The following is a 25,544-nucleotide window of genomic DNA, read 5'->3' on the forward strand; positions in this document are numbered from 1 at the left end:
CAGTCTTTTAACACCAGCTAATAAAAGTCCCCTGCATTCAAGTTCCTGCATTCCAAATATTAGCCTGCTTCATGCTATTAGATTACTGTTATTGGAATCATACAATAATAATATTAAGGATCAGAATCAAAATGATGCTTAATCCTTAACATCCGGCAGCATCACACAGTTTGAACAACTCCAGAGTATGTGAGTGAAGGTTTGAGGGTTGATGTTTTGTCCAAGTTAGGTATCGCCAACACAACTGGTTTTCTTTTTGGTCCAATAGGCTAGTACACTGATATTTATACTTTAGTATACATCTAAAGGGGAAGTCTTTGTCATTCATTTTTGCACACACATGTACATACACCCATTTTGTTTAATATGTTAACCAACTATTTAGAAATGAAATGAATCCATTACATAATGGTATGTTCAATAATTATATAACATGCACTGCCTGGCCAAAAAAAAAAAGGTCACCACCTGGATTTAACTAAGCAAATAGGTAAGAGCCTCCCATTGGATAATTACTGCATGGGTGATTATGATTCAACTGGCAACAAGTTATTTAACCCTAACTGATGTAGTGAGTTTGTTAAACAACCATGTCGAAAGACACTTCCTGTGGTCGTGGAAAAGATGTTAATCTGTTTCAGAAGGGTCAAATTATTGGCATGCATCAAGCAGAGAAAACATCTAAGGAGATTGCTGAAACTACTAAAATTGGGTTAAGAACTGTCCAACGCATTATTAAAAAGTGAAAGGACAGTGGGGAAACGTCATTTTCGAGGATGGAATGTGGTCGGAAAAAAATATTGAATGATCGTGATCAGCGATCACTTAAACCTGTGGTGAAATCAAATCGTAGAAAAACAACAGTAGAACTCAGGGATGTGTTTATTAGTGAAAGTAAGGGCATTTCCATATGCACAATGCGAAGGGAACTCAAGGGATTGGGACTAAACAGCTGTGTAGCCTTAAGAAAACCACTTGTTAGTGAGGCTAACCAGCAAAAATAGCTTCAATTTGCTAGGGAGCATAAAGATTGGACTCTGGAGCAATGGAAGAAGGTCATGTGGTCTGATGCACCCACCACTCTGGTACAAGGTAAATCTGGACTTATCAGGGTGAGAAGAGAGGTGGTTGAAGTGATGCACTCATCATGCCTAGTGCCTACCGTACAAGCCGGTGGGGGCAGTGCTATGATCTGGGGTTGCTGCAGTTGGTCAGGTCTAGGTTCAGCAACATTATGTGCCCAAAGAATGAGGTCAGCTGACTACCTGAATATACTGAACATATTGCATCAATGCACGGGCATATTCCAAGGTGACACTGCCAAGATTCATCGGGCTCAAATTGTGAAAGAGAGGTTCAGGGAGCATGAGACCTCATTTTCACACATGGATTGGCCACCACAGAGTCCAGACCCAAACCCCATTGAGAATCTTTGGGATGTGCTGGAGAAGACTTTGCGCAGTGGTCCAAATCTCCCATCATCAATACAAGATCTTGGGGGAAAAATAATGCAACAGAAATAAATGTTGTGAAATTGCAGAAGCGTGTGGAAACGATGCCACAGCGAATGTGCATCATCATTAAGGGACCTCTATATCTCTGCCCAAGCATTCACAGTTTCCTCTTCAGTGTTAAGGTGAACAAAAGCTCACTAAAGAGAATAAGGTTGAGGAATACTTGAACTGAAACTAGCTGAGAGACTACTTGGGGAATCTGTCTACCTTAGAGATTTTTTTTTTTTTTCCATGTTAGCTTGTGGAGTGCGTGCATCACAGAGATAAGAGAATGATCTTGGGTCTGGATTTTGTATAACTGATGAGCAGTTACTTATGATAGACACTTCAACATACTTCAAGTTGCTATAGAACCTTGTGATTTACATATCCAATTTAAAGTGTCTTAAGACATGCAAAATTCATCTTTACAGGTGATAATATATTTGGATAATATAAATGAATAATGAAGTAGGAAATTTAATCTAGCCATAAACAATCTTGTAACTCATTTTTGTCACGGTAGGCCGGCCATCCAGCAGGAGGGACACGCCCACACCTTCACATACCCACACACAGCACCTGCCCTGGTCCCAATCACCAGTGTATTAATGTTTCTCACATTTTCCTTGTTTTCCCTGTCACTAAGCTCACAGGTTCCTTTCCTTAGTGCTGCACATTGTCAGATGACCAAACTACCTTTGGAACTTCATCAGTGCAAGCCTGCATTCTAAACTGTTTGTTTTGTTTTTTGTTTCTGCCTTGCAGTTTGTTCGTTTGTGTTTGTGTGACACATGGAGAATAAAGATTTTTACTTTATCCTCACCTTTCCCTCCCTTTGTGCTGCCAGCATGAAAATCTTCTTATTTTCTTTATTTTGGGGGGTAGTTCTGTAGTTACTCTTGGTAATTTATTTACTGTTACTTTAAATATGCTTTTCTGTCTTTAGTAGTTTTTATGGCTATTCCCTTGGACTTAGGAAAGTACAAAATACAGGGGTGTATTTTAAAATGTAAATGCATCTACTAATTCTATATTAATAATTTGAATTAGCACTAGTCAAACATGCTGTTTGACCATTAAACATTGCTGCTTTCAAAAAAAGGTAAGATGACAAAACCCTGCAACATAGTCTTATTCTTGTAAGTCTGTGTTTTCTTAATATCTGCCAGCCTCTTCTTTTGCATGTTTCCAGGGTAGAGGAAAAACATCACCATGTGATTAGGACAAAACCATCAGCTAATTTTTTTCTGGCACTAGTCGGAATATTGCTTTATTGGATTTTGCAGTACTGATGCTTTTTCTGTTGCTTTCATATATAGTTTTACTCATGAACTACATATTTGTATTCAAAATTAATCTGTTATTATGAAAAAATTATGCTCAAAGAGGGCCTTTGTTCCAGCCTTTGCTTTGGGAGTACACACTGGTATGCTGGGCCTGACCTTCACCGCACTGGAACAGAGATAATGCAAGGACTGATAGCCTCTGAAGGAAGCACTAACCCACCAGTTTGTAGCATTAACCCCAAGTAGTTTCTAACTGGGCAGAAATGTAAATGGAGTAGTGTATCTTGTCTCTTTTTGTGGCCAATTGGTTAATTCTTTGTCTCTGATGACCAATGAAGGGAGATGATACCCATGTTAGGACCTTTAAAATTTATGTACACAGTTCGTTCTTTGGAGATGGTTTATGCTGAATAAACACATGCTCCCTGGCCATGAGCACTACACCTTTGTGTGTATCTTGATCAAAGCTAAAGAACATTAATATCCACCAATTTGTAACTGCTTTTACTGACACTACTTCAGTAATTGTAATTGTGACATTAGCATTGATTGCTGATGGTCACTGAAATTCACTGAAGCAGTGATGTCCAAGTGCAGAATTTCTTACTGCATATGTTATGTTGCTCACTTGTTTTGATATGTTGAGTGTACAAATCTTTTATTTATCTTTGTCTGCAAAAAAAAAAAAAAAAACATGCAGTAAAAGTAAGTAGAGCAACAACACAATGTAAGGAATACAAGGTACTGAAGAATGCTCATCCTCATATAACTGGGAGACAAAATGATCACTAATGAAGCCCATCAGATGAGTGTCAAAACATCTTCACTATTACAGCAATCTAGTCACCTTCACTTATTGCTACTAAAGTAATACTAAAATAAGCTGTATGAGTTTCAAAGACTCACTCTGTTAAAAAGTTTTATTTGTTCATTGAATGCATAGTCAAGTTGTCTGGTTAGACTATAGCCTGACTGTGAACTGTGAACTGTGACATTACATGTGTTTGTATATACATGTCCAACAGAGGATGTCCTCCAGTGGGAAGCCATAGTACTTCTTTGCTTTGTTTTTGAGAGGTTTTTTTTTGGAGGAGGGGTTGGGTCTCAGTTAGTATTATATGATTTTTAGTATTAAGCTATGGAATGGGGCAGTGGTTGCTCAGTGTTTTAGGTACTCAAATTATAATTGGAAGGTTGCCAGTTCAGGTCCCACCCTGCCCCTGAGAAGTTGCACTCAGCCATGATTGTAAGTCCCTTTGAAGAAAAGCTTCAGCTAAATGCTGTAAATGTAAAGGTTTATCTGCTGACTATGTGCTTTCTCTTTTCAGGTATGTTTACCTCATTGTTTAGGCAATCTGTGAGCAAGACACACAGATACACACAAACACTTATTTCTGTCATTACATTCTCATCTCTACTCATTTATATGTTTTGTGGTTTTCACTGTGAATGTACAGCGAGAGGATCTCAAGTTGAGCTTGGGGGGGGGGGGGGAGCTCCCGAGAGCGCTAATATTTTTAATAATATTCATATTTGTTCTTCATGCTAACATAACTCCTTGCCCTATTCCCCTAGATATGTGCACTTTTCTAACTATCTGGTGGGTCACCATGGGCATTATTACATCCTTATGGACCACTCAGTACCTGTGATATTGGGGGTCAACTGAAATTTGACTACATTGAAAATTCCAAGTTCAAATGACTGGCAGGAGATCACGCTATGTAGCATGGAGATGCTGGAGAAACTCATTGAGAGCCAGTTGGACAATAAGTTCAACTACATCTTCAGCGTAGCTGTAGATGCAAAATGCTACGGTCACTCATGGGGCAGAGACCCTGAATGAAATTGTTGCCATGATACACTCTGGTTATTATAGTACACCACGGGTTGCCATACAAGCTGTGACCCAAGTCACAGGCCTGCATTCCTCAGGGGGAGAGGGATTATTACTATGGAGGTGTAGTGATTGGTGGACTCGTGGGTTTGGTATGTAGTTAGTAATTATTTGGTATGTAATTATTCATTAACTGTCATTGTCTGATTTATCATTTTATGCCGATGTTTCCAGGAGATCATGATTTCAAAATTTGGACATTCTTTGCAAAGACTAAAATGTCGGTCCTAGAATGTGAACTTAGCTTTCTTCTTGCCATCTTCTACAAAGAGAACTTGATCGTGGTTATTAGTAACTCTTTTGTGGCTAAAATGGTTGTCATCTTTAAATAACAGATTCATAATATTATAGCATATCTCATATCATATCGTCATATAGCATATATCATATCAACTGACGAGTGCAGGGCTGACATCTGCGTCAGCCTCCTGCGACGTTCTAGTAAACTGAACAAGTCTAATAACAAAAATAGCCGTCCATCCATTCTACAGTCACACGTAAAACCAACAGTGCAGTCAAGTTTACTAATGAGCAGACAAGTGGACACCACACAGCGATGTTGTCAAGAAGCAAACGCTACTCTGGAGAAGCACAACAACCATTTTTGATAGGTGGCAAAGTTCCACTAAGCCTATCAGTGTCATTTTCATGAAGACCTGGCACAGCTAAGATCCACAATCAAATCCAGCAATAACTAATTGCAATGACAGGTTCGTTAGATAATTGGCAATGTGTTTCTTTAAATCTGGTCATTTAAGGATAAAATAATATAATTGCAAAGTAGAATATAACCAGGGAAACTAAAACAAAGTGTACTTGAACTTATTTGGGCTCAGGTCATATAAGGATAGGCAATTTAGAATCGTCATTTATTTTCTTCTGAATTTATATAGTCAGAATTTCAGATTTTAGAGTGTGATTAATAACAACACAACAGATCAAATCTAAACACTGAGTGACAGAACCCTTTACATTCTAACCACATATACCTTCTAAATCAATTGGTGTAAAAAAAATAAGTGACTAAAGTATTAGGTCAACAGAAAAAAAAAGCAGATTTGTTAACAAATTTGTCTGTTTTTCCCCACATTTCAAAAATAGCCCTCTACAGGCAATTTTTATGTGAATGAGATTAAGATAAACCGTAGTCTTACCATTTTATCTTGCTACAGCAGATACCTATGTGTATTTCTAGCTCTTAAGAGTACTTAATTATGTACTCAGGGTAGATTTGGTACTTTTCAAAAATAACAAAAATTGCAGGGTTGAGTTCATTGTCCACACAACTGTCATAAAAGCCCAGTTTCCCTTTCTTCTGTGGAGGTCGCAGGTACTTGCTGGTCCCTTTGGTGAATTCCCCCACAAGCACGAGTGCAACAAACATCATCTTATAGTCTGACTTGACTCCTCGTTTCACATACTTATCTGAGTATTTGGCATCTCTGGCAAAGTAACTTCCTGTACAGAACAGTAAAAAAACAAACACTATGATGGGGATTACAGTTTAAATTACTGTGTAAATTATAGTGTAAAAAACACTATAATTATAGTGAAAAAAACAATAGCAAGTTATGTCTAAGCTTACTCATATATTTCACCAATATCAAGCTTTAAAACAGTAGACTACCTTTCCCATAAAGTGATCCATGAACACCACAGACCCTCCAGTCAAAGTTCTGCTCACAAATAGGCGCTATTAGAGACTCATCTGTACCATGGAACAGGTACCGCTCATCCACGTCTCTCCCTTCGTTCCTCTCCTTCATCTGCTCTTTCTGCCTGTAAAAATTCATTTAAATAGATAACATTATCACTCTAAAGCTCAACAGAGTCTAAAAAATAACGTTTTTATTTTTTTGTTTGCAACACATAGAAACATTATTGCAAGCTGTTCTGTGGGTATTATATATTCTGCAGTCCTGCACTGTGAGCCAGTGCTGTTGAGCTTTCCTCCAAGTTCTTTGAAATGCGTTTACCAGTGAAAAACCTTCCAGAGAGAAGGATTCTGTACTCTCTGGATGCTGTGGATTTTGCTTGTAGGCATTGTCCTTTTAAACAGCATCTCTACTCTTTTGTACTCAGGTGCAGATGATGTCAGATGAACAATCTGAAAGTATAATTTTTGCTAATTAACACTCAACTATTCATAAAAGATTCAGTTAAACCTTATCACTGATAAAATATGGAGACCAAGGATAAGTACATTTACATCTGTAAAAAAACATGTGGAACAGAACTAGAAAATCAAGTACAAATAATTTTAATGCAATAGTCATAATCAGATTACAATAATGGAAAATATTCCAGTTCAACAAATGGAAGTGTTTTCTTTTTTGTAGAAGAAAGGTGTGTACGTTGTAGGAGTAGCTGGGTAAGGCTCCACTATCCCAGTGTGCAGGAACCACCACAGAGGAGGAGCTGGAGCTTTCTGAACCTTCACTGAAGACCAAACATTTCTCACTATTAGCTTTCAGTAAAAACATCTAACACATCATGGAACAAAAAACTTCACTAATAAAAGAAAAACCCCAATAATAAATAAAAATCTTTCAACCTTACACTTCCCGCCACTTCTGTGGGTAGGTCATTGTTGACCCAGCTGTCAAGCCATTTAAGTAGAACTAGCTAAATTAAATTGATAAATAAGATGGTAGACCTCCATACTGTAAATACCTTTTCAATTTTCTCATAACATCTTCTGATGAAATGAATCGTGGCCTCCTTCTAATGTCTCTTTTTGTCTTGTATTTTATGTTTATTTGATACATATCTAAAAAGAAAATTAAATATTTGCATTGATGAACAAAAAAACTCCATAATTATTAATATCAATGCTTTATTTACAGTGCTTGAGATATAACTACCTTTCAGGAATATCACATAGTTATTATTCCCCAAGGTGAATGGAATTTCAGTATCAACTTCTGCAAGATACACATTCTCCAAGGCATTCGAGGTGACTGGGGACAAAAGTTTGGCATCCTCCTATGAAAGACAATATTTCAATAATTGTTATAATTTTGAATGTTTCTTAGGGATGCTTTTAATGAAACTGTATATATGTAATTAATCTCAGGAACTTAAAACATGTACATAAGTTTATGTTAAAGTGCACAACAGAACTTATATTTATATCATACTACATTAGAAATATTGAATGAACCTTACTGACCCCTTGTCCATATTCAGTCCATGCTCCTTGGTCATTCTTCCAGTACCAGAGCCACTCTGTGGTCAGGATGAAGTGAGGAGGTTTTGTAACGGAGGAAGCTGTGGACAGACGACGAACCTGTGATCCTGCACATTTCATAGTTAGGAAGTTCACCGGCTGAAGCCCAGAACTGTTGTTAGAAACACAGTATGGTGTTTACACATCTGGTTTACAAATAATATTATTAAGACATAAGCAACAATCTAACTTTTATATGCTACAACAGAACAATTACTGAACATCAATAACAAGCATTACTAGCTACTATACTAGCATGTCAAACCAATACATAGCATAAAGTTATAAATACCTTATGTCACTGGCTGGGTTACAGTAAGCCCTCTCAATATCATCTTCTCTAGGCAAGGGCCTCCAAGTTACCCCATCTTTGTCTAAAATCTCCCATTTATAAGGCAGATTATGATGAATACGGACACATTTCTCTAATGGAGAGACATATGATTGGGACACACTGGTAACATGCTCATTCTTGAAGAAAATAAGGTTTATTTCCACATAACTACAAATAATTAATTTAGTTCTGGGTTATGTTTTTCTATGGTTATGATTTTTATAATTATGATTTTCTATGGAGTCTTATAGATCAAAGCATGTTCTATTTGCAGGATTCATTTGTACTTGAAATGTTTCCATATGAAGTACCACTTTGGTATTGGTACCTTTGAAACTGCATCCTTTGCGAACATAGAAAAGGCAGATTTCATTGTGGTCTGACCCACTGCAGTAGGAACTGGATTGCTGACTGCTGAATTGTCTGCCTCCCAGAGGTGCTGGGATACTGCCTGCAGTACTGCCTACTGAAAGAAGCATAGAAAGCAAACCAGACCAGACTTTAGTTGGAAATGTGTAGAATATATAAATACAGTTGCTAAACTCTGTATGACTTTCTATTCAGACATGAGACAGCTGGTTAAACATCATTTCATTCTGTTCTCCTCCACTGAATCTAGCTTATGGTAAACTAAGGAAAAATCATGTTTGCATGATCATAGATGTACCAGTGACAAGAGAGTAAAAGAATACATTTTTTTATGGTCATAATGTATGTATATAAGGTCATTACTGGAAATCAGGCTCTCATAACTCAATAAACAATGAACGATTTATGGGCAAGACATGGGGAATACTAACTACTGGTACTTGTGTTACCAGACCCCTGCCATTCTGTGGTAAACCATGGTAGTGTATTGTAGCTCTCCCATACCTTTGTCTGTGCCTTTGGAGATAGGTTTTTTGTAATTACCATCAAGGAGAAGTTTGTTCTTGCAAATTTTGTGAAGGATTTGAAGATTTTTTGGACTGAACCCTCTGCCATTCAGCATTTTCATAGCATTTGCATCAAATGAATGAGCCCGTTTGCAAGCAGCTCCAAATTTACAGTTATCCTGTAAGAAGTGTTGGCAGAGGTGCAGGTTGGTGCAGGATATCTCATATTTACAACTTCCATGTTTGCCATTCCCCTTATTATAGTGAGAGCAAACCTGAAATCAGCACATAATGATAAGGTACACCAGTGTCAAAGGCCTAGGCATGCAAGAAAATTGTGCGTAAAGTTATTTATTGTACTTAAACTTATTTATCAGACTAGTAATTATTGATTTATCTATTTTAAAATGTAGGTCTTAATTGTGTTTCAATGTGTTTGGGGAAAAAAAGAAAGAAAACTCACCTCTGGAACAAGGGAAGGGTCATTCTGCAGCAAAAGTTGAAACACTTGTTCTGTTTCAAGGTACTGAAGATCAAATTTTCCCAGAAGTGCAGAATTATGCAGAGATTTCAAGTCATGGGACCTTTTGCAATTAGTGCTGGAATTGAAATAATATAGATTGTGTTTGCGGTAGCAGGTATCCAAGAGCAGATAAATTACAATTTGTTATCAAAATTGGCAACGTTTCAAATGCTACAGATACAAAATCAGGCATTTTTCGAGAAAAAAATATTAACAATGCTTATATTCTGTGGCAAAAATGTGGTAGATTTATACTAAATAAACTGATGCAATATTTATAATATTTGAACCATACCAAATTGGAGCTTGCCTCCCTTAACATTTAGGTCTCTGTTCCACTAAAAGAACATAGACCTCACTTAGGTATGAACAAAAATCACCAAGAGTGATACCCAAGCAAATACACCCTCAAATCCACCTAGCCACATGGCCACTTTCATTATACAGGCATTATAGGCATGGCCACTTTCATTATATAGGAGAGTGCCCAACTCTGGTCTTGCTATAATAGTCAGATGACACTGAAGGCTTTAGTTAACCAATTTGGATGTATGAGATTTGAGGAGGGAATTAAGCTTGGTTATAGATATCCAGGACCAGAGTTGAGCACCCCTGTTCTAGATCACAATAAACACTATATCACACAAATATAACTACTACCACACAAACTATATATACTCTCATTCACCACGTTACCATCTTATATATTAAGCACATGAGTAATCTTATGAATTAAGCCAATAAGATTCTATTTCTCATTACTCTGATGACAATATGAACTTCCCTTTTAGCATTTGGCAGATGCTCTTATTGAGCAATTTAACAAATAATTTTACTGTCTTCTTGGAAGTCACTTTTGCTTAGTACAGGTACATGCAGGTTTCTGTCTAAAGACACTATCAAACTATGTCACTGCTATTTCCTGGTCTTGATGTCGATATTTAACTTCAGGTTGTTATTGCTGGCACACTAAGTGCAAAAAGAGAATAGGCTTAATGAAACATGATTCAGACACCCTTTTTTCATTTTATTATTATTTTCATTTATGATGAGATTGGTGATGGTGAAAGTCTATTTATTTTAAATGTAACCGAATGCATGATGTCTCATTAGCTGATGCAGAAGTACCCACAACTATCCTGGCAACCAAATTGTTCTTCACAGCTGATACTTCACATTCACCCGTACACTTCGGGCCTCTAATGCAGGTCTCCTCTCCATCCCCAAGTTTAGACTGGTGTCTGTAGGAGGCAGATCATGGCCCCAAAACTATGGAACATTTTACCTCAATCTCTCTGTTTCTGCTCCACACTCTCCTCCTTAAAATCTCAACTTAAAGCATACCTCTTTTCCCAACACTTTTCTTATCCCTATTTGTTAATTATTGTGTTGTGTCAATCTGTGTACATTTTATTTATTTACTTTTTTCCCCCACCACTATCATTGTAAAGCAGCCTGGTGTCTGAAAGGCGCTATACTTCCAAATACCTATTAAAGGCGTATACTTCCAAATACCTATTAAACTCTACTATTTGTCTAAAATTCCATATCCTATTTCATTTGACAAGGACCACCGACGGTGACTTTTCTGTAATTAAAGCAGAGCCAAAACAACCAATATGTGTCAGGTCTACTCTCCACTTATTTATGAGATCGTTTTGTATCGTTCTTCATTAATATGTTTAAGATAAGTAACGAGAACTCACCCGAATTTACAGTTACCGCATACCAAATATCGACACAAGTGCAGCTCTTCACATTCGTCACATTTGTCTTGGTTTTTGCAAACACGAAGCAATGTTTTCGCTATGACCAAACTTTCAGGGCTAAAAATTGTATCGGCGGAGCTCTTCTGTTTGTCTTCCACAACAAAGAATTTCGCCTCATCTGACAACACACGCAAAAGTACCCGATCATCAGTTGTAATGCTCTGTCGTAATATATTGTCAAGTTGCCCGAAAACCATAGATCCGTGGTTATCACAAAGAACTTTAAGTACACAATTAGACACGATAGATGCCATTTTATAGGTTATTATGGTTGTGGTAAAGAACTTCCTGGTTCCCTCACCTACTTATTGTCGAAATGATCCTCGGTTTCATGAAAATGAAACTGAAAATGCCAGTTTAGTTCCAACGCTTGGCGGCGGAATTTTCCAGAAAGTAAAATATAGCTATAATTTCAATGACTGTAGCAATTAACCGAGAGGTAGTGCAAGAATTTATTCAATCGTAATGTTACAGTGCATTCTGTAAATGGCCATCACATTCAGGAATGCCAAGAAGTCTCTAAATCTTTTAACATTAGTCACCAGAATGTTTTACAGGACCGTTTCTCTGTATAATCTGAATGGTTAAACTCTTTAATCCTGAATTATATCTATGATTACAGTTTTTGTCAGTTGTTTAAATGCTTGAACACGTTTCTCAAATTCTTCAGAATTTTGCAAATTGCGAGCAAAACTAAAGATTGACTTCAAAATCATGAACATTCTTAAATGAAATATTCACCTTTAAAAACATACTTAGCACATGGGTTTCTACAACAAATCATGTTTTGCACACTACACCAATAAACAGAGAACACAGTTGCCTCGATGTATATTCTGTTATCTTTTATGCGTCTAAGCGTGTCTAAGCGTTAACACCTGTACTGCTTGAGAGAGCGTCCTAGTACGGTAGTAGTTTCAGAGAATTGGAACAAGGAGAATTACCACCCTTACAGGATTTTCAGACGCTAGAGGGAATCGCATATGAATAAATTAATACAGAGCATTTAAGAAAAAGCATATTTATAATAATAATAATAATAATAAAATGTAGTTATATAGCATTTCTTTAACACATTTAATTAATTTGTTTGTTTATTATTATTAACAACAACAACAATAATAATAATGATAATAATAATAATTTTATCCCACATAGTTAGTGTCACATGATGTAAGATAGTTAGCTAACAGCTGTGTTGATTACTGAGCATTTGCCACTAGCAAAACTCTTGCATCTCTGCAGTTGAAATGATTAAAAACTAGAAAAGCAAAGTTTGTGAATAACCTTAATGTCATTGTCTTGACAAAGCAGCTAAAAATGAATAAACGTTTGTGTGTTTTAACCTGATAAATTATTACTGTTCAATTATGTTAAACACTGTTTAAGTGTGAAATGTAACCTGAAATACTGTTAATTGATGTTAAATTAATTATAACTTCCTGTGGGGTAAATAAGGATTATTTAGCTGTTGAGGTAGTTATGGTTGAAGGCTATTTGGCTGATTTGGTAGACGTTATTGAGGAGTATTTTGCTGAGGGGTCATGCTAGTTAAAGGGTAATTGGCTGAGAGGTGTGACAGTGCCTCTCCAGCATCCTTTATTGGTGGTGGTGTTCCATGTTGCCTTTTGTTTATGTTTCATTTTCTGTTACATGTGCCTATGTTTTGGTTAAATGCCATGGCCCAGTTAGGCGGTATGTGTTGTCCCTCATTCGCTACACCACCTGTGTGTTATTTTGTTCGTATGTTGTCTCTTTAAAGACAAAGCCTTTTGTGTTGTGACCATTTGTCATTTATTGATGTAGTTACTTTGGCTCTCTTCGTTGTGGTTAGAGAACGTTTATGTCCAGTTTCATTACTTTCATTAAACTTCAGTTGGAGACTTGCATTTGCTTTCTTTCTTTTCCTGTACATTTTACATGTCTGACAAGAGCAGGTGTGGCTGAAGGCTATTTTACAGTTGGGGAAGTTTTCTTGAAGGCTATTTGACTGTGGGGGTTAATATGTCTTAATGGGGTAATTGGTTGTGGGGTACTTAAGGCTGGGGATTATTTAGTTATTGAGGCCAATCTAGCTGATGGGGTAGATGATGAGGGACTGTGGGGGTGACTTGGGTTGGGGGTAATTGGCTGTGAGGTAGTTGAGGCTGAGGGGTTATTTAGCTATAGAGGTAGTTGTGATTGAAGACTATTAGACAAATGGGGTAGTTGTTGAGGGGATGTGGGGGTCATTTGTGTTGAGAGGTAATTGGCTGTGGGGTAGTTAAGGCTAAGGGGTTATTCAACTGTTGGGGTAGTTGTGGTTGAGGGGTTATTTAGCTGTGGGGTTTAATTTGCATTAAGGGGTAATGGCTGTGATGTACCTGTGGCTGAGGGTTTATTTATCTGTTGGGGTAGCTGAGTCTGAGGTGAAGCCTCAAGAAGAACAAAATGTTAGTTTGTCAAGCCAACATCATGATAATAATAATAATAATAATAATAATAATAATAATAATAATAATAAGAAGAAGAAGAAGAAGAAGAAGAAGAAGAAGAAGAAGAGGAAGAAGAAGAAGAAGAAGAAGAAGAGCAATTTGACAACCCAATAAATAACAAAAAAGAAGAAATAAGAAAACAAGAAGTTGACTTTGTAAGACCAACATAATAAAAGAACAGCAAGTTGGCTTTGGCAAGCCAATTTAATAAATATATACTGATCTATCCTCTTAAAAAAGAAGTGCATGACAGTGATCAGCATTATGCAAATTTATGTTTTGACTGAAGAGTGAAAGCCTTAATACTTATTCATGGTTTATTTTAGCCATAATGATCTGATATACATACCAAGATTCAAACTGTAAACTAGGTATGAGTCACTGTCCATGACCTGACAAATGAATGGGCCCTGCTGAACGCTACTGTAGAAATGAGAGCCAAGCAACTTGTTAAGAAGTGAAATGATAAAGTGTACTCAAGCCTCAAGAGCTCTCTCTTTAAAAACACCAAGCCATGGAGAGAGGGTGACTCAATCCATATCAGATTGCCTAATTCCTCAGAACTGTTTTTATTCATATCCCAGAGTAACTGATCTGCAGCCAGCTCTTCTTTGCATCAGGTTCGGAGTCATTAAATCACAGCCATGGTGTGCGTGTTCCAAAGAGAGGGGGGATCGGTGCACAGCCTCCTGCGCTGCCTCCTGCGCTGCCTCCTCATTTCCACCATCAGTTCTGTCAGCAAGCTCAAATCCACTACACCTGCCACTGCTGTTTGAATCCTGGAGGAGGCCACTGAGGCTGAGCTGGGCCAGGTGATAGCAATGTACAGAGTGCTCTGAGCCATATCACAGGCCTCCTGCCTGTTATCTCAGTCTTTCACAAACCACTCAGTTCTTGCTCACAGTTAGTGAGACCATTCTGGCAGACTCACTTATTGAGAAACTGTGCAGTAGAGGTCCATTCTTCCAACAAGTATAGAGAATCTCTGTTAAACTTTACAGACCTTTAACTTATAGCACTAAATAGATTTTAGCATATAGATTTATTAGGCATCAAAAATTACAACTATAACCAAAAAATGACAAAAAACAGCTGCACAAAACAGTATTCAATATGACAAAAACATATCCATTAATCTGTATTTAACTAGCTTACTTTCACACACACACACACACACACACACACACACACACACACACACACACACACACACACACAAAAAAAAAAAAAACTTTAACAAAGTAAACATTTACCTATGGACAGTCAATTCTGTCAAACAAAAGTCATGACAATTGTACTAGAAATCAATATGACAAACTTTGCACAGAAAGAGCATTTGGCTAGCTAGCTAGTAACAGACATCATGCCTAAATGTGACCATAGCTGAGTCCACTATTATAGCAATATTGTAAAATAAAATTCATTTAACCATTGGTGTCTATTATTTTCATATTCTTCTTCGTCAAAGGAATCAAACCCCTCAGGTTCTAAAGCTTTGTTATCTTCTATGCAACTTCAGCAGCTATAAACATTTTGCACAACATTTGTCAATTGAATGGGGAATGAAATATTTTTGACATGAAGGGTAAATGCTTAGTGATTTCATGATTGTTTATTGATTAGCTTCACACAGATTGATGCAAAATTAATCACATAGGGTGATTATATGGATAAGACCAGAGTGAGATATGAACACCCAAATCACATGGTAAGAGGCAGATGACTTATCTTAACCTATATCTGTCGATAAAATTGAAAGGGCAGATCCTACATATTCAGGAAATGTATAAACCATATTTTTACACTGTCTTATTGCAAAGATACTAATTAAAACAAAGCGACACATCAAAGCTGATGCGCCAGTGCTTGCGTTATTCCAAAAATGTTATTTTAATTTAATTGCAAAAACATCAGTATGTTAGTCTGAGAACATTATTATAATGTTAGACTGAGAATATTATTGTAACAGTCTGAGAATTATTGCGAAAATGTTAACGTTAAATCAAAAACATCAGTATGACATTAGTTCTGTTATTTTAGCATCTGAAAATGTTATTTTCATGTTATTGTGAAAACCTTAGTATAAGAACTTTATTATAATGTTAGTCTGAAAATGTTATTTTAACATAAACCTGAGAATGTTATTTTAATGTTATTGCAAAAATGTTAATAAAACATTAGTCCAAGTGCATTATTTCAACATTAGTCCTAGAATGTTATTGCTGTTGAAGCCTTTTAATAAGAGTCATCAGAATGATGTAATTTCATGACTGGTAGTTTAATCAGTACAGCAAATTTTGTACAGCAAATTTTGTTGGTCTATCTTTTTAGCTGAAGGCATTATAAAATAAATGAAGGCAGTTTCTGAAGAAACTTTATGTTGGCTTGACAAAACCTAATAATAATAAAAACCTAATAATATTGAGTGAGGTTAAACAGTTTAAATGTAAAATGAAATCATTAAATATTGTTGAAATACTGATATACTCTTAAATTATAGTTAACAGTTTAAAAGTAATTTGAAATGAAATTTGCTGTGAGGTAGTTGAGGCCAGTGGGTGTTCAGCTGTTGGGGAAAATTTGGTTGAAGGCTATTAGGCTGATGGGGTAGCTAAATACTAACTACCACAACTTCTAAATAACCCTTCAACCGAAACTAACCCAGAGCCAATTATTCCAAATTCAAAAGTACCCCAACATCTAAATAACTCATCAACCATAACTACCCCATTTTGTGAGAATGTTAGTGTGAGTCCAAGATTAATGTAATGTTAGTACAAAAACATTAGTCCAAGAATGTTTCTATAACGTTAGTGTGAAAATGCTATTTTAGGGAAGTCCAAGGATGTTATTTTAACATTAGTGTAAAAACATTATTTTAACATTAGTGTGAGAACATTAGTATGTTAGTCTGAGAATGTTATTTTAACATTATTCTGAAAACCTTAGTATAATATTAGACTGAGAATGTTAGCATAACTCTAAGAATAAAATTCTTGTGCTTAGAATAAAATCATTGTTAGTCTCGGATGAAGAAGATCATGTTCATTTAGGCATGGATTGCCCGTGGCTCCCTAATCTGATGACAGATCTGGGGGCTTGTACCGGGGATCGTACCAAGGGGAAAAAAAATTGTATTTTACTAGAAATTGCATTTGACCTGTAGACAAGCAATCTATTTTAGTAACTGTTCAGGTAGTGGCAGCCATTTTCTCTGCATCAATGGACAGGAAGAATTGGTTTTACCTCCAGAAACAGGTAAAATGTTTTATACATTCTAAGATTACATTGGAGGCTTCTTCTGCAATTTTCATTTGTGCAAAACCTTGCTGTCCTCTTTGTTCTCCCAAATGGGGCAAGTATTGCAAAAACTAAGATGGGTAAAACACCCTAAACTTGGCGGGATAGAAATGGTTATAAGAATACAACTGTGCCATGGGTGGGAGAAACCAAGCATCTCTTCTTTCAGGCATGTATATCCACATAAAGGTTCATTCCAGGACAGACATCTGCAGTTGGCTGTGGCATGTATTCTGGATGAACGGGGAGATCCAGAGTGGGATTGTGTGTTGTTTGTTATCAATTTGGACAAAAATATTTAAAAAATTGGATAAGTTAACTAAGAAAACCACAATCACACCCACCACCGCAGCTGGAACAGTAACTGCCCTGCCAGCACCATATAAAACAGACACATCTAAGTCAGGTACAAAAAATGATTTGGCAAAACCCAGTTAGGGAATCCCAAGTCAAAACAAACAAACTGCATCATTAATGCTGCCATGGCAGCTGGTAGAAAAAAGGATTCTGAGTCATCTTCCAATTTGAGAGATGGGGACACCAAATTTTATATTGAGCAGAGGATCTCCCTTCACAGTGGTCAGGAATAAATTGACTGTCCCCTCACCTTAATTCATGGTAATTAAAAACATAGTCTGTATGTGTGTATTTTAATGTTATTGCAAAAAGCATTATTTTAGAAGGATGGAGAGTTGAACAAAAGGATAGAAGTAATCCTGAATTAGTTGACTTGCATGGAAACTCATTGCCTTAAACTACTTAGGTTTTTACACAAGGTAAAACCAGTCAAGTTGTATTAACATAACAACTTAATTGGATTCAGCAGATAAACAAAGTTTACATTAGTAGTATTTACTTGAAATCTTTAGTTCATATAAATGCTCTTTTCTTCATTACACACTGTACAGAATAATTATTTTAAACATTACTTTTTAAGGCAATGTAATACAAATTTTGAACCAACAAACAGGCTACAACCCAATTGCGCACTATTTACTAATACTAACTAGTTTTTCACTATGTAGTGTAATTAATATAGTCAAATTTGAGTATACTCAAAAATCTAATATACTTATCACTGGACAACATAACCTAGCTGGTTCAGCGGTGACAGTTGAGGGCGAACGGTCTTAAATGTCCGTACAACATGGATTTCTTTATTTAAAACAGCAAAAATAATTAATTAACATAAATGGTTGCTATTTCAGTAGGAAGTTTGTTTGAAACGCATGTTACTTTAAGTTAGCTAGCAGCCTAGCTGTAGTAGTATTTGGCCTTCGTAGGCAAGCTTGGTAGTTAGCATAAGCCGATTAGCCAGCCAGCTAAATTTAACTTATAAATGTTTGAAAACAAGGTAGAATATCAGACTTTATTTTAGGTTTAATACCAATGTTGATGTAATGTATAGACTCAGTGAGAAATCTATGACATTGATCAATCAGATCTTAATGTTGCTTAATTGACATGTAACCTAGCTAACCTCCCTGCTGAGGTGTGAGCTCCGGTTAACCTGAACAGGAAAATTGTTAGCGTGAGCCGAGAATAATTTTATGTTTAGGTGAGATATTACAAAAAGAATACGATAAAAGGAAGTTTAAAGTGACAAATTATGTAAAATATTCTCAGGGAATGATTAAGACACGCACCTGCTAATAACCTGCGACAAAGAGAGGAGAGGGAAAATAGGGTAAGAGAGGCTCCTACTTTTAGACAAATTTGTAAAGTGAGATTAAAATAAAATGTAAAAACAATGCAATTGTTTTTTGGTTTAATTATAGGTATAATTCATAATGATAATGATAGTAACTTAATTTGAATTGTAAGTTTTAAATAATTAAAAAACTAATCAAGGTTTCAAGGTTTTTTGCGCCTTCAGGCTTTGTTTAGCTTTGCTTAGCGTCCCGGCATCGAAATCAGGTAGGCTACCTATAAATGTCAGGAAACCCAGTTCCTGGCTACATCCCGATGACAGTGTACCATTGATTCTGTTGGTAATTTGGATGTTTCGCTGTCGAGCCCTACTGCCTTTCATTCCGGTTTCACTGTTTTCCATAATGCAGCTGTGTTTTACATACGGCATTTTGCTACTCAGTCCCACCGAAGGGGCGTATTCCTTTACGATATTAATGTCAGTGTATATACCATGTGAAATATCACCGTTTAGCATGGTAAAGTTGTGAAGGCTGCGGTTTAGTTCACGGAAAAACAACTGTCTGAAAAGAAAACTGGAACCTACACGTAAGGTTAGTAAATAAAGCAGCACTCTTCTACGGAACCGCATTTGTCGTCGTAAAGCGGTACAGTAAAAAGTATCGTTAATTTCCTTTTTTTATCAAAGAAAATCTTTATATCTTACAATTCTGTATGTTGGCAAAGCAACGCTCATTTATTTTGTGTACTAACTCACCAAACCCGTACTGTTAAGATCAGTATATAGTATATACCTTATAGTATAGTGTGTAGTCATAATAATAAGCAAAATGTCTGGTGGCAAGAGCATAAATACAGATACTAAGGAGAGCAGGCCTGAAAGTTGCCTGATCATTCTGCCGATCCAGAAAGTACTTCAGAAACAATATTTGGCTGAAATAGTCACTAGCTGAACAGTGACTATATGGGGTCGTTGACAAGTTTAAAATGTGGCACATCCGAATAAGATCAAAGGAGTCTGAATCACTGCTTATCCATATAAGGTGTGGTAGATTTCCAACAAAGAAGGTGAGGGGTGGCTGCTGTTAAAAATATCAGAACATTAGTCGCAAATGACATTTTGTAAACATTCCAGCAAAAAAAGAAAAGTGCTGAATAGAGTGCATATACATGTTTCAATAGTGCTTTTATTTCCACCCGTGCTTATAATTGAAATGAGTCATTAAGCTTTGCAGACACTCATGAAATGAGACATTTAGATTCCTTATCATACTCAATGATGAATTCTGGGTAGATCTGAAACTTTTCAAAAATGACAAAAATCGTGGGGTTGGTTTCGTTGTCAACACAGCTGTCGTAGAAGCCATTAACTGATGTTTTAGCAGGAGGATGGACAAAGTTTGTATTGCCACGGGTGTAGTGACCCACCAGAACCCGTGCAACAAACATCGTTTTGCAGCTGTTTCCACACTTAGAATAACTGTCTGAGTATGAGGCATCTCTGGCAAAATAACTCCCTGATTAAGAAACATAAACTATTGAGAAAACAGTTACCAATCTCAATTGAACACTGCACTGTTGAACACTGTGGTCATGATTTCTAAAAACAATATGTAATTGTATTCAGTAACCTAAAATGCAAACTGTATTTTAAATATAATTTTAGATGTTACACCTTCTGTGTTCATACACTAGGCACATTACTCTTACAAACGTATATAATAATATAATAATATATAGTAAGATTAGTCTAATATTTGTCTACTCTTAGATGAGAATAATTATTGAATCAGCTATTCTCACCTTTGCCATACACTGTGCCATGAATCCCACAAATTCTCCAGTCAAAGTTATGCTCACAGATGGCATCTATTCGAGACTGTTCAGTTCCATGGAACAAGAGACGCTCATTCACCTCTTGCCCTCCATTCCTCGCTTTCATCTGCTCTTTCTGCCTAGTAAAACAAGAATCAAATAAGCACCAGCACAGAGTTTTATAGGGTTTTGAAGCACAGAACAGATAAGTGAATATGTTCTCAGGTGAAGTATACATAAGTTCTGTGTTAATAAGTTGTAAGTAAACTCTTTTAAAGAAAAGATTGAACATGATCTAGGTAATATCTTGATTTATGATAACAATGAAAATCTGATTCCTACCCATCTGACTGGTATCTTCATTTTTCTTTCAAGCATAATATGCAAAACTGCTAAAAATTAATTAGAAAATTCCTCTCGAATGTTCAATAATTTTTCATAGGAAGCAGTTGAATTTTGACCTTACCACTGGAAGACCTTCCACAGAGAGCTGTTCTGATTTCTCTGAATGCTCTTAACAGTGTAGTGGGGCATAGTCTCTTTAAACAATTTCTCTATCCTTAGGAATTCATTGTCTGTCCTAGGCAATGGAACCAGCTGCAACCAAGTATTACATTTTGCCTTGTTAAAAGGTGCAATTTGTATATGGATATAACTACAATATAGCTAAGAACACAATCCCCTCAGGGACAAGGAAGATTTCAAAAGAACTCAGTCATTGATCAGGCTGTTACATTGAATGATCAGTCCAGTGTACCTTGTAGGAGTAGCTGGGCAGGGCACCTCTATCCCAGTGTGCAGGAACCAGCACAAACGAGCTGGAGCTTTCACTCATGTGGAGAGAAATAAGCACACAGAGTCTTTGATTTATCAGCCTCAGTTTTTAAGCAGAGGAAATCCTAATAATGATTTAGTTAAAAAATATAAATAATATATATGTATTTTCTAGAATATTCAAATATTATATTTAGTTCTGATCAAGAATTATGACTAGACAAGAGACATTCTTGAGTGCTGATATAGAGTATAATAGCAGTGGAATTTTGAGCTATACATGTATTACTCCACTTTAGGTGCGTTCTATTAATCATTAATTATATTTAATGATCATTTTCTATCTTAGATTGTAAAAAACCTTGATGTTAATGGAATTACACATGAAAGAGACTGTCAGTAAACTCTTATTTCACTTGTTGCACAATAAATGGAAACATACTTGTATCATGTGTGTTTCCATTTATTGTGTAACCAGTCAAATAAGTGAAAAGAGTGTTGACAGAAATATGAGTCTGTTGAAACAGGAATAATTTTTTTACTGGGTTACAACTAAGCATTTGTAGATACGATACACTGTAGTGATTGGTCACATCAGTTGGCCATTTTAGACTGATACTTTTTCATTTTGCTGTTGAACTCTGAAGCAGACACAAATTGAGGCCTCCTCCGAATCTCTCTCTTGGTTTTATAGTGAATGTTTTGTTGATACATATCTGTAAGTAATACACACCATTAAGCAACATTAGGCAGTGTTGGTATACTTTTTATAATTCAAAAGTAATAAAATGGTAAAATGGCATATTGTTTATCCAGAGTACCTTTCATGTAGAGTATGTATGTGTGCTTCTCAGAAGTGACAGAAACCTCACTGTGCGGGTTAGATTGATAAAAGTTTTCCAGTTCTTGAGAGGTGAAAGGTGTTGCATGCTTTGTATCCTATGGATCATAACAGTGTACAGTCTTATGTGCAGTTGGATAAAATATTTTTAAAAAGTGTTAGCCAACCACCCTGCTCAGCCCCAGCAGAAATCCAGAATAAAAGCTACTGACCCCTTGTCCATATTCAGTCCATCCTCTTTTTTCATTCTTCCAGTACCAGAGCCACTTGGTGGTCAGGATAAAATTTGTATCAGAGGAAGCTGTCGACAGACGACGAACTGGTGCTGCTCCACACATCATAGTATTGAAGTCGACCTGCTGAGGCCCTGGACTGAGAGTTTAGTTTTACCTCTTAAGTGAATCACTTTAAAAAATAAACCCAAGTTAACATTTCATTACCTGATCTCAAGTTAACATTTTATTACCTTATCTCGTTAGCTGGGTTACAGAACGCTCTCTCTATCTCTTCTACATTTTGCAAGTCTTTCCATGTCTGTTCATTCTTATCTAGAACTTGCCATTTATAAGGCAGATGGTAATGAACACGGATACACTTGTCTGAAAAACACAAAACACAGAAATCAAAGAAATTTCTCTGCTAAATAATCTTTATTAAGAAACAACCAGAGCTGAACCATAATCAACCCAGAACCTACATCTGGAAAGGGTGGTTTAATAAGTGTGGTCAGTGCTTTTGCTGTTGTTTGACCTACCACTTACATGTTGGAAAATATATGTAATTAAAAAAATACAATCTGAATTTCCAGTACAATTAAAGTGAACACTGATGGAGCTAGTGTAAAGCAATATGAAAATAACCACTGTTTTCTGTACTTGTGAGAGGTGAGTGAGTTTCCATGATCTGTGCAGTGGTTTACCTCTAAAATTGCATTCTTTGCGAATGAAGAAACGGCAGAAAATGAATAAAAATTGAAGAATCAAGAAAAGGAAAAAAATCTCCTTTAGGTCCTGTTCATTCACTAGTCTCCTGAGGCTTTGCCACAAACTCTCTTCAGCTACTGGACACACTAAAAGGGCAAAAGAAGATAACCATTATTAACAGATAATAAGGAGAGGAAACATGAACCAAGACCAAGGCTCTCAGTGTTTTCTCCAGTTCTAACATGTACTGGGAATAAGGCTTTATCTGTACAAGGAAAACTGTACAGATATATTTTTGAATTTATCAAATTATTGACACCTGAGGCAATTTTAGGGAATTTTGTTTAATCATCATTAAAGACTAATTGAGCCCTTGCAACAGAAAATAATATCAGCCAATTCCCATTTGTATAATCATTGCTAAATATGCTTTATCTAGACTAACCTTACATCATTCTTGTGGCCATTTAAAAATAAAGCTTGCAGTAATGCTTTATATTTTTGTTTTTATTTTAGAATGTGGAAAAACAGTAAATGGACATGTATGGTTTTTCATTGCAAGGGCCCAATTACTGAAGGCTAATGAGTATTCCCTCAGTTTCACTATAAGGCAGAATAAGACAAACATATCTAATACTGCTGGCTAGAAATAACTGCTCCAAACAACATATTCAATTAATTATTTAATTAGTTTAATGGCTAACCAATATTAAAGGAAATTAAGCATGTGAATACATAATAAATGCGAGATAGTCAGACAAGGCTCAGGTATATGAACCTAACTACATCAAGCCATAGGCATAAACAAAAAATTAAGAAATGGATAAAACCACAGTGCAACATTTTAAAACCAAATGAATGAGAGACTTAATAGGGCAAATGTCTTAAAATTAAGGACATTACACCACGGGTTCCTTAAAGGGTAGTTTGACCTAGGAATCCTTAATCCAGACGGGTTGACTAACCTAATTCCATAGTGGGACAATTATTACGAAGACAGATAGTGAACTGACATCAGCATAGACCATATAGAAGAAGGGCTTACTTTTTTCTTGGACTGATTTCACGTTCAGGTCACCGTCCGCATATGCCTCGAATGTGATTGCACATTATTCCACGGTTTTCGATGGAATTACAGCGACTGATTGTTACTCTGAACTTTCTGGTGAGACACAGGTCCATTCGGATCTGCTCTATAATCCGTCTGAATTACCAAGGCCTTTGAAGTTGCTTCTGTGGGCTACCCTAATACTGGTTTCTCAGTTGACGATACAACGCTGAAGTTGGTTGCTTATTTGCAGATTCAGACTCGTTTGGTTACTTATTCACAGCTTCCTATTCGGCGGCTGAAGTTGGTTTCTTATTCGTAAGGGGAGTGTTCACGACGCAAATTTGCTGCTCACTTCATGTTACAGAATTAGATTAACTAAAAGAAGATGTGATCATAAATTTGCTGTGTGTATATGAATGAATGTGTGTCTATGAATGAATGAATAGCATTTCTCATCCTTATATTGTGAATATAAAAATTACATTAAATTACAATGTAATTAAAATATTTATTTATCGTTATGACCCTGTCTAGGCTGGGAGGGCGTAACGTAGCATCACAGCGGTAGTAAAGAATGGAATGCAAACCAGATAAACAGGTTGATGGCAAAGGTCAAGCATATTTAGAAGTGTTCAGATACATGAAGCTGGTACAATAATGTCAGGAGTGGCCCAGGCCAATACAACAAACAAAACCACACTAGAAACAAACAGAGACAACTGACTAAGATAACAAAAAGAAACATACAATCACTACACTGACTATACTGGTTTAAACAGATAAATCCACACCGAAATAAGATGGAAGCCACTCTCTACCACCAGTGTGTAACTACTATATACAGGACAATATATACAAAATACAAGAGACATACAGTGGTGTGAAAAAGTGTTTGCCCCCTTCCTGATATCTTTTTTTTTTTTTTTTGCATGTTGGTCACACATTTCCTATCAAACAAATTAAAATATTAGACAAAGATAAAAAAAATCCAAACCTACATGGCCCTGTGTGAAAAAAAGTGATTGCCCCGTAAACCTAATAACTGGTTGGGCCACCCTTAGCAGCAACAACGACAATCAAGCGTTTGCGCTAACTGGCAGTAAGTCTTTTAGAGCGCTGTGGAGAAATTTTGGCCCACTCATCTTTGTAGAATTGTTGTAATTCGGCCACATTGGAGGGTTTTTGAGCATGAACTGCCTTTTTAAGGTCAGGCCACAGCATCTCAATCAAATTCAGGTCAGGACTTTGACTAGGCCACTCCAAAGTCTTCATTTTGTTTTTCCTAAGCCATTCAGAGGTGGACTTGC

At 36.4% G+C, this 25,544-nt stretch overlaps 2 protein-coding genes across 5 annotated transcripts; both read right to left on the reverse strand.

The window, feature by feature from the left end:
* Positions 1-5,529: 5,529 nt before the first annotated feature.
* Positions 5,530-11,714, reverse strand: LOC113567593 (protein mono-ADP-ribosyltransferase PARP12-like). 4 transcript variants are annotated; one of them, XM_026995674.2, is made up of 12 exons: positions 11,347-11,714; positions 9,581-9,716; positions 9,116-9,296; positions 8,571-8,708; positions 8,201-8,333; positions 7,852-8,020; positions 7,544-7,664; positions 7,353-7,449; positions 7,034-7,118; positions 6,656-6,786; positions 6,307-6,458; positions 5,530-6,137 (listed from the first exon to the last, which is right to left on the reverse strand). In XM_026995674.2, exons 1-12 carry the CDS (start codon positions 11,661-11,663, stop codon positions 5,878-5,880), a joined length of 1,920 nt encoding a protein of 639 aa, XP_026851475.2. In that variant the 5' UTR covers positions 11,664-11,714; the 3' UTR covers positions 5,530-5,877. The 4 variants fall into 4 exon arrangements, with proteins under 4 accessions (XP_026851475.2, XP_026851473.2, XP_026851476.2 ...); XM_026995672.2 differs by having other exon boundaries at positions 8,571-8,705; positions 9,116-9,392; XM_026995675.2 differs by having other exon boundaries at positions 5,530-6,038; positions 9,116-9,392.
* Positions 11,715-20,012: 8,298 nt separating this feature from the next.
* On the reverse strand, positions 20,013-24,391 carry LOC113567595 (protein mono-ADP-ribosyltransferase PARP12-like). The gene is made up of 10 exons (XM_035525719.1): positions 24,232-24,391; positions 23,183-23,332; positions 22,730-22,862; positions 22,476-22,635; positions 22,244-22,361; positions 22,042-22,138; positions 21,406-21,478; positions 21,115-21,245; positions 20,637-20,788; positions 20,013-20,350 (listed from the first exon to the last, which is right to left on the reverse strand). Coding segments are annotated over exons 1-10 (1,293 nt in total). The 5' UTR covers positions 24,233-24,391; the 3' UTR covers positions 20,013-20,072.
* Positions 24,392-25,544: the final 1,153 nt, after the last annotated feature.

Source organism: Electrophorus electricus, chromosome 4 (genome assembly GCF_013358815.1).
Source record: "Electrophorus electricus isolate fEleEle1 chromosome 4, fEleEle1.pri, whole genome shotgun sequence".
Classification (NCBI taxonomy): domain Eukaryota; kingdom Metazoa; phylum Chordata; class Actinopteri; order Gymnotiformes; family Gymnotidae; genus Electrophorus; species Electrophorus electricus.

What these genes read in the sequence shown, in the direction of transcription:
- LOC113567593 (XM_026995671.2), bottom strand. Translation starts at nt 11,663, where the DNA reads ATGGCATCTATCGTGTCTAATTGTGTACTTAAAGTTCTTTGTGATAAC. An exon ending in ACCCTTCCCTTGTTCCAGAG is followed by an intron (nt 9,393 to 9,580) that starts GTGAGTTTTCTT and finishes TGCTGATTTCAG; the next exon opens with GTTTGCTCTCACTATAATAA. An exon ending in CTCCAAAGGCACAGACAAAG is followed by an intron (nt 8,709 to 9,115) that starts GTATGGGAGAGC and finishes TGCTTCTTTCAG; the next exon opens with TAGGCAGTACTGCAGGCAGT.
- LOC113567595 (XM_035525719.1), bottom strand. An exon ending in TTCAACAGCAAAATGAAAAA is followed by an intron (nt 21,479 to 22,041) that starts GTATCAGTCTAA and finishes TCTCCACATGAG; the next exon opens with TGAAAGCTCCAGCTCGTTTG. An exon ending in TGCCCAGCTACTCCTACAAG is followed by an intron (nt 21,246 to 21,405) that starts GTACACTGGACT and finishes ACTTGGTTGCAG; the next exon opens with CTGGTTCCATTGCCTAGGAC.